The sequence below is a fragment of the Aureobasidium pullulans genome (genome assembly GCF_000721785.1).
Source record: "Aureobasidium pullulans EXF-150 unplaced genomic scaffold scaffold_5, whole genome shotgun sequence".
In the NCBI taxonomy this organism is placed as follows: Eukaryota; Fungi; Ascomycota; class Dothideomycetes; order Dothideales; family Saccotheciaceae; genus Aureobasidium; species Aureobasidium pullulans.
The window spans coordinates 136,442-148,574 of record NW_021941025.1 but is presented as its reverse complement, the minus strand read 5'-3'; the positions used below and the strand labels follow the sequence as shown (position 1 = coordinate 148,574).

The 12,133-nt window shown below is 50.2% G+C and overlaps 5 protein-coding genes across 5 annotated transcripts; 2 read left to right on the top strand and 3 right to left on the bottom strand.

Moving 5' to 3' along the window:
• Positions 1-333: 333 nt before the first annotated feature.
• On the top strand, positions 334-1,827 carry M438DRAFT_269825 (DUF1479-domain-containing protein; the record flags this gene model as incomplete). The annotated part of the gene is made up of 4 exons (XM_029900348.1): positions 334-706; positions 764-985; positions 1,044-1,510; positions 1,579-1,827. 4 exons carry the CDS (start codon positions 334-336, stop codon positions 1,825-1,827), a joined length of 1,311 nt encoding a protein of 436 aa, XP_029762451.1.
• Positions 1,828-2,325: 498 nt separating this feature from the next.
• Positions 2,326-3,812, bottom strand: M438DRAFT_314626 (uncharacterized protein). The gene is made up of 3 exons (XM_029902612.1): positions 3,522-3,812; positions 3,046-3,468; positions 2,326-2,991 (listed from the first exon to the last, which is right to left on the bottom strand). Exons 1-3 carry the CDS (start codon positions 3,637-3,639, stop codon positions 2,798-2,800), a joined length of 735 nt encoding a protein of 244 aa, XP_029762450.1. The 5' UTR covers positions 3,640-3,812; the 3' UTR covers positions 2,326-2,797.
• Positions 3,813-4,770: 958 nt separating this feature from the next.
• M438DRAFT_343751 (uncharacterized protein) lies at positions 4,771-6,483 on the bottom strand. Its single transcript, XM_029905056.1, has 4 exons — positions 5,774-6,483; positions 5,362-5,722; positions 4,997-5,311; positions 4,771-4,947 (listed from the first exon to the last, which is right to left on the bottom strand). The coding sequence occupies exons 1-4, from the start codon at positions 6,415-6,417 to the stop codon at positions 4,870-4,872; spliced, it is 1,398 nt and encodes a 465-aa protein (XP_029762449.1). The 5' UTR covers positions 6,418-6,483; the 3' UTR covers positions 4,771-4,869.
• A 299-nt stretch (positions 6,484-6,782) lies between these two features.
• On the top strand, positions 6,783-8,731 carry M438DRAFT_314623 (cytochrome P450; the record flags this gene model as incomplete). Its single annotated transcript, XM_029902611.1, has 2 exons — positions 6,783-8,242; positions 8,295-8,731. The coding sequence occupies exons 1-2, from the start codon at positions 7,159-7,161 to the stop codon at positions 8,729-8,731; spliced, it is 1,521 nt and encodes a 506-aa protein (XP_029762448.1). The 5' UTR covers positions 6,783-7,158.
• A 1,361-nt stretch (positions 8,732-10,092) lies between these two features.
• M438DRAFT_372892 (putative alcohol dehydrogenase) lies at positions 10,093-11,236 on the bottom strand (the record flags this gene model as incomplete). The annotated part of the gene is made up of 2 exons (XM_029908383.1): positions 10,093-10,630; positions 10,683-11,236. The coding sequence occupies 2 exons, from the start codon at positions 11,234-11,236 to the stop codon at positions 10,093-10,095; spliced, it is 1,092 nt and encodes a 363-aa protein (XP_029762447.1).
• Positions 11,237-12,133: the final 897 nt, after the last annotated feature.

The window sequence follows — 12,133 nt, the reverse complement described above, 5'->3', positions numbered from 1 at the left end:
GAATTTGAAATAATAGTGAAGCCTGGTTCGCGTCAATCAACAAAGTCGGGGATGGCCTTGAGTTGGACGTCAGCCCTCCCATAAGTTTCCCGGATGATGCTGACGAGGGCTCTAGATGGGATACCGAGTTTTGTCAGACGGAACTACGCGTTACTCATGATTGCTGACATGGGATGTCATCTGTCAGCCAATGGTCAGACAAGCATATCTGACATGCCTACTATGGTTCTCTTCTTAAAATCTAGCTTGCCCACTCGCAAGACCTCTCACACTCATCAAACTCTTGATTTCTACATCTCATTTTCACCATACCAGCTTGGTACTGATCTTTCTATGCCTGGAGCCGTCGACAACACATGGTCACCATGGCCACAGCTCACTCTTGCCACAGCAAAGGGAGTGCAGACAGGAACCAATGAATACACCGAAGCTATCTACTCCAGGTATGGCGCCGAAGCTTTGAAGTCAAGCTGGGTTCAGGTTTGCAAGAGACTGGAATCTATCACGGAGAATATCGCTTCGCAAGGCAACTCTGTTATTCCAGAGCTTGATTTAGAAGACTTCCTCTCTGCCGACATGGAGACAAAGCATAAGCTAAAAGATATTGGATGCTTCATTGTGCGGCATGTTGTTTCTGAAGAGCAGGCGACTGATTGGTACAATGAGCTGAAGGACTATGTCAAAGACAACCAGGCTCAAATCACAGGTAATCAACACCACCCTTTGTCAAGTTTTAACTCTAACCTCATCGTGTCTATCAAAGGCATGCCAGCCGATACCCCTTTCATGTTCGACGTCTACCACTCGCCAGTACAGCAAGCGGCTCGCTCGCACCCCAACAGCCTAGCGGTCCAACGAGCAATCAATGCTCTGTGGCACGACAAGAGTGAGAACCAGACCACTATCCAAGAGCCACTCTCATATGCCGATGGTTTCCGGATTCGGCCTGAGAATACCATCTTCAACGCGCTACCTCCACACATTGGTATGTTGTTCTCTTCCCTGTATCAATCCGATTATGTCTCACGCCTGATAATCTGCAGATGGCGGCAGTCTCTCGCGCTGGGCAGATGATACTTATCGTGAGGTATACTCAGCCATCTGGTCGGGTAATCCCGACGCTTTCGATCCTTACGACCTCTCGATCCGCAAGGATGCAAAGCCAGGCCTCTTTCCCGGCACTGCTTCTCAAGTTTTACGCGCCTTTCAAGGATGGACTGCATTGACGTCCGCAGGCGCCAACGAAGGCTCTCTCTTACTATATCCGGATGTCAAGACCGCAATGGCATATGTGATTCTGCGACCCTTGTTTGACGCTCCCGAAGATGAATGCGATATCATGGATGCGACAAAGTGGACATTGAATGCTGAGCGAGGCTGGTTCCCGGGTACTTGGAGACAGCTGCCGCAAATTGTCAGTCCGGCATCACATCCGCATCTGAGACTTGGAAAGTGTTTGGTGAATATCCCGACCATGCGACCGGCGGATACGGTGTGGTGGCACGCCGATGTAAGATCCCTCTCTCTTTCTTGGTTCATGTAAGGTCTTGGAGGCTAATGTGTGTTTGTCAAATGTAGATGATTCACGGTGTGGATGTGCAACATACCGGCGACCACGACTCGGCGGTCCTGTATATTGCCGCTGTTCCTACCACGGAGGCGAATACAAGATATATGCGTCAGCAAGTGGTCAACTTCAAGGCCGGCGTCCCGCCGGAAGATTTTGCAAGGAATGGCACGGACGAGACAATCTTCAGAGGCTATAAGGGTGAGGAGGGTATCTTGAATGGACAAGCTGGTAGAAAGGCTGCTGGTCTGTACCTTTGATGACTTCCGGCAGTCAAATCTCCTATATTCAGTGTTTTCCTTGACTTCTTGGAACGTGTACAATTATCACATGTCCATACAATGTGGAAAGTTCGGAATGATAAAGAGATCTCATGAACTGGTGATCTGAGCTTCGGTTTGCCGGCTAAGAAATACCTGGAATCTAGAACCCAGCGCAATGGTTCCGGCGCTCCGGTAGCACAAATTGTGTGTTCGAAACTCATATGCATGCACCAGCAAACTTCCTACCACTTATGGTCAGGACCTGCAACTACACGTTCTCTTCATCCGCTCAGCTCTGTCACGCATGCAGTGGTGATCTGCACGATACTTCCAGAGTACAGTACTGTATACTATTATGGCGCTTGAGTATCTGACTGTGAGTGTGAGAGAAGTGGAAGGTGGAAAAATATCCTGTCCGAGCAGGATAGACAGGATATCTGATATGTAAAAGGCAGAAGATGGAAAGCATGAGTTTGTGTGCCATCAGACAAAAGTGTTGAACGATAAATATTCATTGTAAACGCCTGACTGCCTCGCGACCCTGGTTCCAATGTGCAAAGCGCCAAATGCAAGATCGATATGAAAGATAGATGCTTCTCCAAAGGCAAACACAAGAAAGTTACACTTCCATGATTGAACTCCAATCAAACCCATCGTCCATGGGAGCAGTGACTCCGACCTTAACCTGCGAGTCAACACCGCTTGCTAACATCAATCTGACTACATCTTCGTGGCCTGCCGATACAGCAGCGTGCAGTGCTGTCTCACCGCAGTGATTTTTCGCATTGAGACCCACGGAACGCTGGAGTAATGATTCTACCAGACTCACATCACCAATGCGAGCGGCAAGATGCAGTGATGTATCTCCACTTGAAGTCCTTCCCGAAACGTCAGCGCCCAAGCCCAAAAGGTATTGCGCAGTGGTGATGTTGGCAGAGGTGATCGCAATCTGGAGAGCAGTCATTTGTTAATTGTTGGATGAGTTGATGTCGGTGCCTGTCTCCACCAGAAGGCGGATGATGGAGTGATGACGGTCACGAGCTGCGATATGCAAAGCGGTGTTGCCATGGTCGTTATTATTGAGGGAGAAGACGTCACTTGCTCCATTCATGTTGTAGACGTCATTTCTTTGCTGCAGCCCTGAGTCACTCCTGGATGCTGCTAAATCTGTTGTCAGAGTATGTACTCTCTGTAGGCGAAGGAATAGTATCTTACAAGGTCTTGAAGAAACACTAACCGGTGGCGTCATCAGAGGTCCGAACATTGGAGTTTTTTGTCCAGCGCTATTGTTTGTCATTGCCATATCACCGAAGTAGTCCGTCGAAATGCCAATCGGGTCAGGGGATTTGATATCTGGAGTAGGCATTTGATCAAGACCCTTGAACAATTCATCCAGGTCATTTTCGTCCAGGCTTTGAATCAAACAGGGGTCCCAGATGTTGATATCTGCAGCAGGAGCTTCCGGCACAACCTTTGTTGGCTTGGAAAGATACTCTTGTAGACGAATTTTGGTTTGGTCGATATGGTTTAACAAATCTTCGATATCACGAAAAGACCTTGGGGGCTCTGGGCTTTTGGATTCTGCGGCTGGTGTCCCACGCTGGCTGTCCCGCCTCTCGAGCAGTCTCAATTTCTTCCCTGAATAGACTATTAGTCTTGGCAACTTCACAAATCTTTACCATGCCACATACTACGACTTCGCTGTGCGAGACGATTTTGTACCCGTCGCCTCTCATTGATGTCGGATAGTTTGGTCCAATCTTCGGAGTCAGAAACTTGCTCGGCGTCAGTCTTCACGGGCGGAGACATGTTTGTGAAATGTTCGATGATCGATCCAGGAGAGAAGCGCGCGGTCGAGTTGCTCTATAAATCCGGAGAGTCCACAAGCTAGACAATCTAGATTTGGGCAATCAAATATGCAGGGCCTTGCACCAACGCGGTGGGTGCAATTCCGCGAAGGGTAGAAGAAGCTGACAGCCGTATGAGGCTCGATCTGCAGTCATTGTCATGGTCATCAGTGACTGATAGACCGGTTAATCTGTTGGCGTCGAAGGATTGCGGCGTTTAACAATCCTTCCTTCGAAGAATCATCCTTCGCGTGAGTTTTGAGGTCCCGGAAAATAGTGCTATAGGGAGATAGGGTCAGTGAACGTCTAGGAGAGATAGCAACAAATTAATTGTTGCTGCAGGCTATTCCTGTGCAGATGCCAACTCCTTTGAACCGGGAGTGTTATATGGGTCTGTCAGATGTCCAGGCCTGAGAGAAAAGGCTGAGGGTGGCGTAGACAGCGCGGCTCCCTGCAAAATGCCATGTCGAGCAATATCGGATGGGTCCAGGGGGCCCACGCTCGTCAACCTCGTGAAATGCTACGCGTTGCGGCAAGATCTACGCTCTGGAACAGACATTCCTGAGCGGTGGGGGATGCATGCCTGTCGTGCAGAGCAAATTGATTGGAGGCAATGGTTAAAGCCGAAACGCGTTGATTCACGATTCAACGAGCGACGTGCGTAAAGAGTCTAAGAACGCTGCAGATCCCCTCGTGAAGCCTTTAGGCGGCATTGGCACGCTCGTTAAGCACTTGCCAGCACGGCAGGCGGCGGGTTAACCCTTTCTCCTTGAAGCTTGGTCGTGCTTGGTGGGGTTGCCGTCGGTCCGACACCACATCGTCCCGAAATTCAGGGCTCGTCTAAAGCTTCTTACGTGCTGTCGAGATTCTGGCACGCATGTAGATGTTTCAGGCTCAATACTTCCCGAGATGCCCTCAATCTTGACGCGAGTTTCCGACCTCTACGGACAAATCAGATCATCTGAGAACTATCACGCATCTCTGCAGCTGGGTCTTATCTATCTATTCAATATCTCAGCCGGGTCTCGTGTTTGACCCCGCCTCGGCGCTAATAAGCTTCGAACTGACACAGGGACATGACCTTGATGGTTTTGACCCAGTGGACCCTTTTTCATAACAGCGTACGGAGGGATGTCAGGGTCAACCCTGTGATTCAGATACGAGATTATAAGTTCGACTAATGCAACACTCCTCAGCTGTGAGTTGCGGCCCTAGCTGTTGCCATTTCTTCCTCCGATGGCATATTTACGACCATCAAATACAGTACGTTCTGTTCGTGGATCAGCAGGGTGACGGTGCGTGCGAGTGTCTGTACCTACCTTTGCCAACAGCTTCTTGTATGTGCGAATAGGATTTGGAATAATTCCACGCTTCTCCTGCCTTTGGGCGTTTTGTCTCTGCCCGACTGCATATGATTCCCACTCTGAGCCTTGCTTCTCTCCTCGAGCGGCTTGTCTGATGACTGAAGCAAAGCCTCCTATCAGGCCTCGCGAGTTGGGTCCGGGGATGAGCTTACCTCCCGAAACGAACGATATCAGCGATCCGCTGGCTGCGGCATGATTGGGGTCGGCATATCTCGAGCTGAACTCGCCTTGGGGAACCTGTGCTAGGACGCTATCCGGATTCTGCATGGACTAGAGTTGGGTCAATACCACGTGTTGAGAATCGAGAGGGGAAGACTTACATATTCTGCTGTTGCTCTCTTGTCCCAATATTTAGCAACAAAAGTCATGCCTTTTGCTACGCTACTCTTTTTCTCTGCTGCCTTTTGCCCAGTTTGCGCTGCCAGCTCATCCAGGGTGGGGAAGGTGAGCGGTGCCACTTCAGGGAATGCCATTTCTCCATATGTGGTCCCATCAGATGATCTGAACTTTTTCTGGACACCTGTAACACCATGCGGTACGTTGCTAAGGTCTGTAACAGTGTCGTTGATGTTGACCTGCTCCACCATGTTACTCGATTCTGGATTCCATACCATGATTAGGCAGTAAAGTCCCCGAGGCTGGAAGAACTCTTCGTTGAGTTTGCGCAAAGCTGTAGCAGTCCTAACGATCGTCAGAAAAAAAGAAGCTATGGAAGTGATGTCGGCAAGATACCTGAATCGGGCTTGCATCTCGATAGCAATGTTGGTGGCCTGTTGGATGGCGTATGATACAGCAATGCCGATAACGTGAGGCATGAACATGGTGCCAATAGAAGCCATGTTGATGGCATTCAGCCAAGGATCCGCAGCGCTCGACTTTTGCAGTGTATCAAGAAAGTCGAGCCAGGTCGTCTGGTCGATGCTCACATCTTGTAGCATCGGCGCGTAAGCTCGAATGAACCCACGCGAACGGTCTCTTGGGCGTCGCTGAGGAAGAACGACAGGCAGCGCGAGCTGTCCGGTCGAGAAGCGATCAGTATTTTGACAATACTTATCGAAAAAGGTGAGCTTGGGTTCTGCGTCAACGGCAGTTCGGGTCTGTCCCTCGGCAATCTGGTCCTGAGCGTCGTCCAGATTCCACTCATTCTCAAGATCCCCTCCGGCTTCATCTGCTTGTGAAGTCGATAACGATTCGCTAACTGCATCAGCGCTTTCCGAGCGCGGCGCTGTCGGACGTTCACCTTGAGGGCTTTGGCGTTCTGTTTTGCGTGATTTGATGCTCTCAGATGCCAAGCCGACGGCTCCAGAGACACTCCTTATTCCTGCTCGTACAAACCCGCCTTTGCGACCCCCGTTTTCGACATCGTGACGAACCATAGCAGATTGGTTTTGGAAGAAACTCGTTTGACTGTCTTCTCTTTGGGTTTCAAGATGGAGGGCGAGCTGGAGCAGGAGGATCCACATAAGTACAAACACAGGGTCCACCAAGCTTCTCCCGAACCAATCTAAGCCTTGGTCGAACCGCCCGTCGAACCGGATATTGTGGCTTGCACCTGACTCAAGCCATGTCAGCCTCTTACTTTCGGGTCATGTCAAAACGCTAGCTTGATGAGTTGTCCCGAACTTTGATTACGAGGATGTTAGCCGCCCCGCAGCTAATCGGCGCCACAATCGTTCGTTGCAATCCCCAGCTGCGATTTTTCCTCGCTGTGCTGATCTCTCTCACTCTACACTCGTCCCCATGATGACACAAAAGCATTATAAGACGTAGCAAGACACAGTTTGTTCTTCCATGTTCTTGGGACCAGAGACCTTCTCGCAGAGATTCGATGAGACGACGCATGTCAGCGAAGTATGCTCGATCCTTCGACTTGTCGTGCCTTGACACAGCTACAAGCGCGATAGACTTCGGCTAGGATCCTTCCAAGCTGTCTCTCATTCTTCTTTCCTGACCTTCTACACATGCTGACAGGTCAGCTTTGTGTTGTCAGACTGACATTTTATCCTTCTCGCGCTCTGATGCACCGTGACCATGTCTGTCTATACAGACGCCGTGGAATGCTCGCCTTCTATATAGGAAGCATTGGCAGACTGTTCGGCTGATCTGCGTCGGTAGCCATGGCTTTCTTCACTATCCTGTTGTCCCTCTGTGGACTCTCCACTCTCTATCTGGTTGGAGCACTCATTCTTCGCAAGTTTTCCGATTCGCGATTCAAGTCATTGCACAGATGTCTCGACCCGCCTGCGTTAGCTCAGCGTGAGCGGATCATCGGACTTGATCTGCTGAAAGACGGCGCTGCGGCCGTCAAAGCCAAGACAAGCTTGGAAGGCGCTGTCCGTCGCATCGCATCCACTGGCAATACTTTTTCCAACACCGTCGTCGGCCTCAACATCATAACTACCATCGATCCTGCCAATATCCAGACCGTCCTTGCTCACAAATTCAACGACTATGACCTGGGAGGCAGGATTTATGCCTGGGGTCCGCTTGTCGGCAAGGGCGTATTCACATCTGACGGTCCTGAGTGGGCCCACAGGCGTGCAGTCCTTCGACCAAACTTCAACAGACAACAAATCTCTAGCCTGGACATGTTCGAGCGGCATTTCAGTCATCTCTTGGCCTTATTACCTCAGGATGCATCGACTATCGACCTACAAAAGCTGTTCTTCAGCATGACCCTCGACTCGGCCACGGAATTTCTATTTGGACAAAGCGTCGGTGCTCAAGGGGCAGGTCAAGGAAGTGAAGCTGATCGCTTCCAAACTGCTTTCGACTACGCCCAACATCAGATGCCCGACCGCAATCGCCTTGGTATCATGAACCTGCTCGTCCCAAACGCCAAGTTTAACGCTGCCTGCAAAGTCGTGCACGCATGGGCCGACACATACATAGAGCAATGGCTCAAAGATAGAAACCACGACAAAAAGGAAAACTCCTCGAGTGAAGCCACAAAGTATTTCTGTCTCGAGCAAATTGCCGACGAGATCCAAGATCCGATGCAGCTTCGTGACGAAATGCTCAACGTGCTACTTGCCGGAAGAGACACTACCGCAGGACTGCTCTCCAACACATTTCATGTCTTGTCGCGACATCCTGATGTCTGGACCAAGTTGAAGGCGGAAGTCGACACTCTGCAGGGTAAACCCCCCACTTACGAAGACCTGAAAAGTCTGAAGTACCTCAAATGTGTCCTGAATGAAGGTAAGCTCCCCGTACTCTTCGCTGTCACGATCCTCCCGCCTAATGATTGTAGTTCTTCGTCTGTATCCTCCCGTGCCAACTAATGCACGCTATTCCAAAGTCGATACCGTTCTGCCCACTGGGGGTGGTCCGACTCGCACATCGCCTGTCTTCGTTTCCGCGGGTTCAATCGTCGTTTTCTCAATCTACGCTTTGCATCGACGTCACGACATATATGGCCCTACAGCTGAAGCCTTCGATCCCGAACGATGGGCTGCGGATTCGCCCGACGGCCCTCTCAGGCCGGGATGGGGCTTTATTCCCTTCAGTGGCGGCCCAAGAATTTGTGTTGGCCAGCAGTATGCTTTGACGGAAGCTAGCTATACGGTCATCAGGATGTGTCAAATCTTCAAGGAAGTGCAGTCCAGAGATGACGGTCCTTGGAGAGAAGGTCTTGGATTGACCTTGTGCAGTGGTGAAGGTACCAAGGTTGGATTGGTCCCAGTGTGAAATGTGGGTTTACATAAGAAGCGGGGAACAAGAGGATGTGCCTGATTGCATGTATTCTATAAACACTTGCTCTGGTATTCGCTTGTTTCGCGCTCTCCTCCCGTAATTATCTGCCCGAGTGACCTGTCTGGATGCAAGATTTTCCCCCAAAGCAAGGTCACTGCTCAGAAGCAGTGATGCCAATGAGTTGTGAGCACTCACTCATATAACTCATAACTCATTTAACTCATGCTATATGAGTCATGAGTTAGAAAAGTCATGAGTACTCATAACTCATGAGTGCTCATAAAGAAGACAGGGTCGCCCTCGCGAAAGACAGGGTCGCCCGCGCGGCGGACCCCTAAAATTTCCAATCTGGGGTTAACTAATTAGATCGCTCCCTGGCCGCAACCAATTTCATCACTTACTCAATAACTCATGAGTGCTCATAAGTGCTCATGGCTATGAGCACTCATAAGTTAATGAGTGAGCTTACTTACGAGTTATAGAGTTATGAGTTATCCCAAAATCCATGAGTGAGCACTCATTAGCATCACTGCTTAGAAGAGCCTGTCAAATGATGGCTTTCGATATACATCCGCTGAACAAAGGATACTGAGTCACACTAAAGCTATTGCTCATCTTAGGGATTGAGAGACTGTCTTTAGGCTTCTCGTCCACACTAATCGGATCAGCGCAGTCCGGCGTTCTAGGCGACGTAAAGGTGCACAGGTGCATCTGTTTCCAGTCTCCAATGCAGCATTGCTTTCCAGTATTAAAAGAGCGACATCATTCACAACAACACGCTACTACGCATTTAACAGGCAGTAGGCCAGTAGCGATATCTGTTTGTCCTCGTTCACGTTTTCAAGGGTTTTTAGAGTGTGGTTTGCAGGAGCACCCTGGTCTGTGCCAAGAAAAATGGAGCCGCTGCAAAACTGCCATTTCCACACGTTGACGAGTGTCAGATCCTTCTAGCGTTTTGCCATCTAACTCTATTTCGCCATAATCGCGAAGCGAATTTGATTTGTATGAAGGCACAGTTGTTTTCTGGAGCGATAAAACAGCTTGGGAGACACATCCCTTCATCTCTTAGAGCATACTGTACACGGCTTCACCTATGACAAAGTTGAGCAAACGAAGAGAGCGCGTTTGCAAACGTAACTATCGCAGAATCAAGTACCAAAAGCTATGTACTCGTATTATGGGTCCCAGATACGGAAAGGTTGCGCAAAACACACATGGAATTTAGACTTCAGTAGTAGCGCCGAGAAATGGAATACGACAATCGATGCGACGGAAAATATAAGAGAGCAACGCCTGCCTCACTGATCTCTGAACAAATGCCTTCTTCCCCAGGCGGACCCATTTCATCAGCAAGATCACTTTTCCGAGATGGTCGTGTACACCAGTTTCTCTGCGCTGATCTCCTTGCGACGCAGAAGATCAACGCCGCCAATGACCGCTTCGAGCCCGCCGTCGCTGACCTTTGCGGGATGAGTCTTTATCTGGCCATCGGCAAGCAACTTCTCCACAGAGTCGAAGAACGGAATTGCAGATTCAGACAACTCTGGATCTGCGTCGCTGGTGAAAGGTGCAGGCCAGTTGCAAGGCATACCCGTGATGCGGAATGCAACAACCCAGTCTGACTTGACAATCTTGCGAGTGGCTGCGACGTGCGCGGGGAAAGGGTCCATGCCAATATAACGGCCACCAGCGCGCCCGATGGCCCCGTAACAGATCTTCATGCTCGACTCTTCGGTAATGCAGTCAATAGCATATCCCAGGCCGTTCTTGGTGTACTTTTTGATGTCTGCCCCACATGAGGGCGAGCGGTAGTCAAAGACGGCCTCGGCGCCGAAGGATTTGACAAAGTCGAAGTTCTTAGGCGAGCATGTCGTGATAGGTCTGAGACCGGCTCTTCTCAAAAAGTCAGCTTCATCGGGTCTATAGGCTAAGAGTGTTCACGTACCTCTTGAGCATCTGGATCACCATTGTGCCCACAGAAGTACTGCCTCCGTAAACAAGGATGGGGAAAGACTTCTCGGCAGGCTTATCAATCAAAGACATGGGAATGTTCATGGACCAGAACACTGCAAGGACGGTAGTGTTGAGAGCGGTTGGAAGCGTGGCGGCATCCTCGAACGACATGTAATCAGGAATGCGAAGGGCCAATTCGCCAGGCAGTGCCGTGTATTCGGCAAAAGCACTGCCTGAAGGTCGCTCTGGATCCATACCGCATGCGCTGCCGCATACTCGCTCTCCAATCACCCAGCGCTTGCGCACGGCTGAGCCCACGGCCACGACCGTGCCGGCGCAATCAAACCCGAAAATCGCTCCAGGCGTAACAAAATCCCCGGTCAGTTTGGTGTCCACGGGGTTTAGTGCGACAGCGTGTACTTTGACTAGGATTGCATTGGGAGCGAGGTCAATGACAGGCGCATCGTGTACGACTGTGAAGTTTCTGTCGGGTCCGGCAATGATTGCCTTTTGGGTCAGAGGAATGTCAATCGTGCGTGCAATCATCTTGATAGTCGAGTTTGGTAGGGGACGAAAGAAGAATGTCAAGCGAGGTAGGAAGGGAAGACGTCTATGCGATGCGCAAGAGTAGAGATGACGAGGAGATGTGTTTGTGGGTATTGCTAGACCTATCGCACGAATGTTATTATATATCCGCGATGTTTTATGAGATGACAGTCTGACTGTACAGAGTATTCTTGCTGACGTCTTCTGGTATACTCGAGTAGGCCAGAAGGACGTGGCTTGCCCCACAGTCTGACAGACAAGAGCCGCAAGCAGACCCAAGACAAGCCGCAAAGGTTGGCAGTGCTTGACTAAAGGACGTAAGTTAACTCTCGCCTATTTGCATTTGTATGCAGGCTGAATTATAGCTTGTAATGTTTTTTCCCCGTGTGCTAAACTTTGTCACTCGAGTCCCTGCGGGTGGGTTAAGCTGTCAAGCACAGTGCATTGAGCGGGTTATCTGTCTATGAAGAGTGGCTCAATACTGTACACTTGCTTCCAGAACTCCATTGAGATAGGGGGATTAGTACTGTGCATGTCTACAAGCGAAAGCGGAGCGTCTGCGGGTGGCTTGACGCGTCGCGCAGTCGCCCGTGATACTCCAAATTGGTGCTCAGAAACCATGCCCACTGCCCAGAGATTCAAAACCCGCCACGCCAAGTTTACCCCAGATTTCAATGGAACCTTGAATACGAGAATAGAGGCGTGCTGAGTTTGGCTCGCGTATCTTCCGGGATTCACCGTACCATTTTGAAAGCGAAAAACCCTCTGCAGGGTTGTTAATTGAGATACTCTGGGTAAAGGTGGCCAGATAGAAAGACGCTGTGCATTACCACAGAGGCTCGGACACCTGGTGCCAACGAGGACAAGCGGAAATGACAAAGCTCACATCGATCCCAA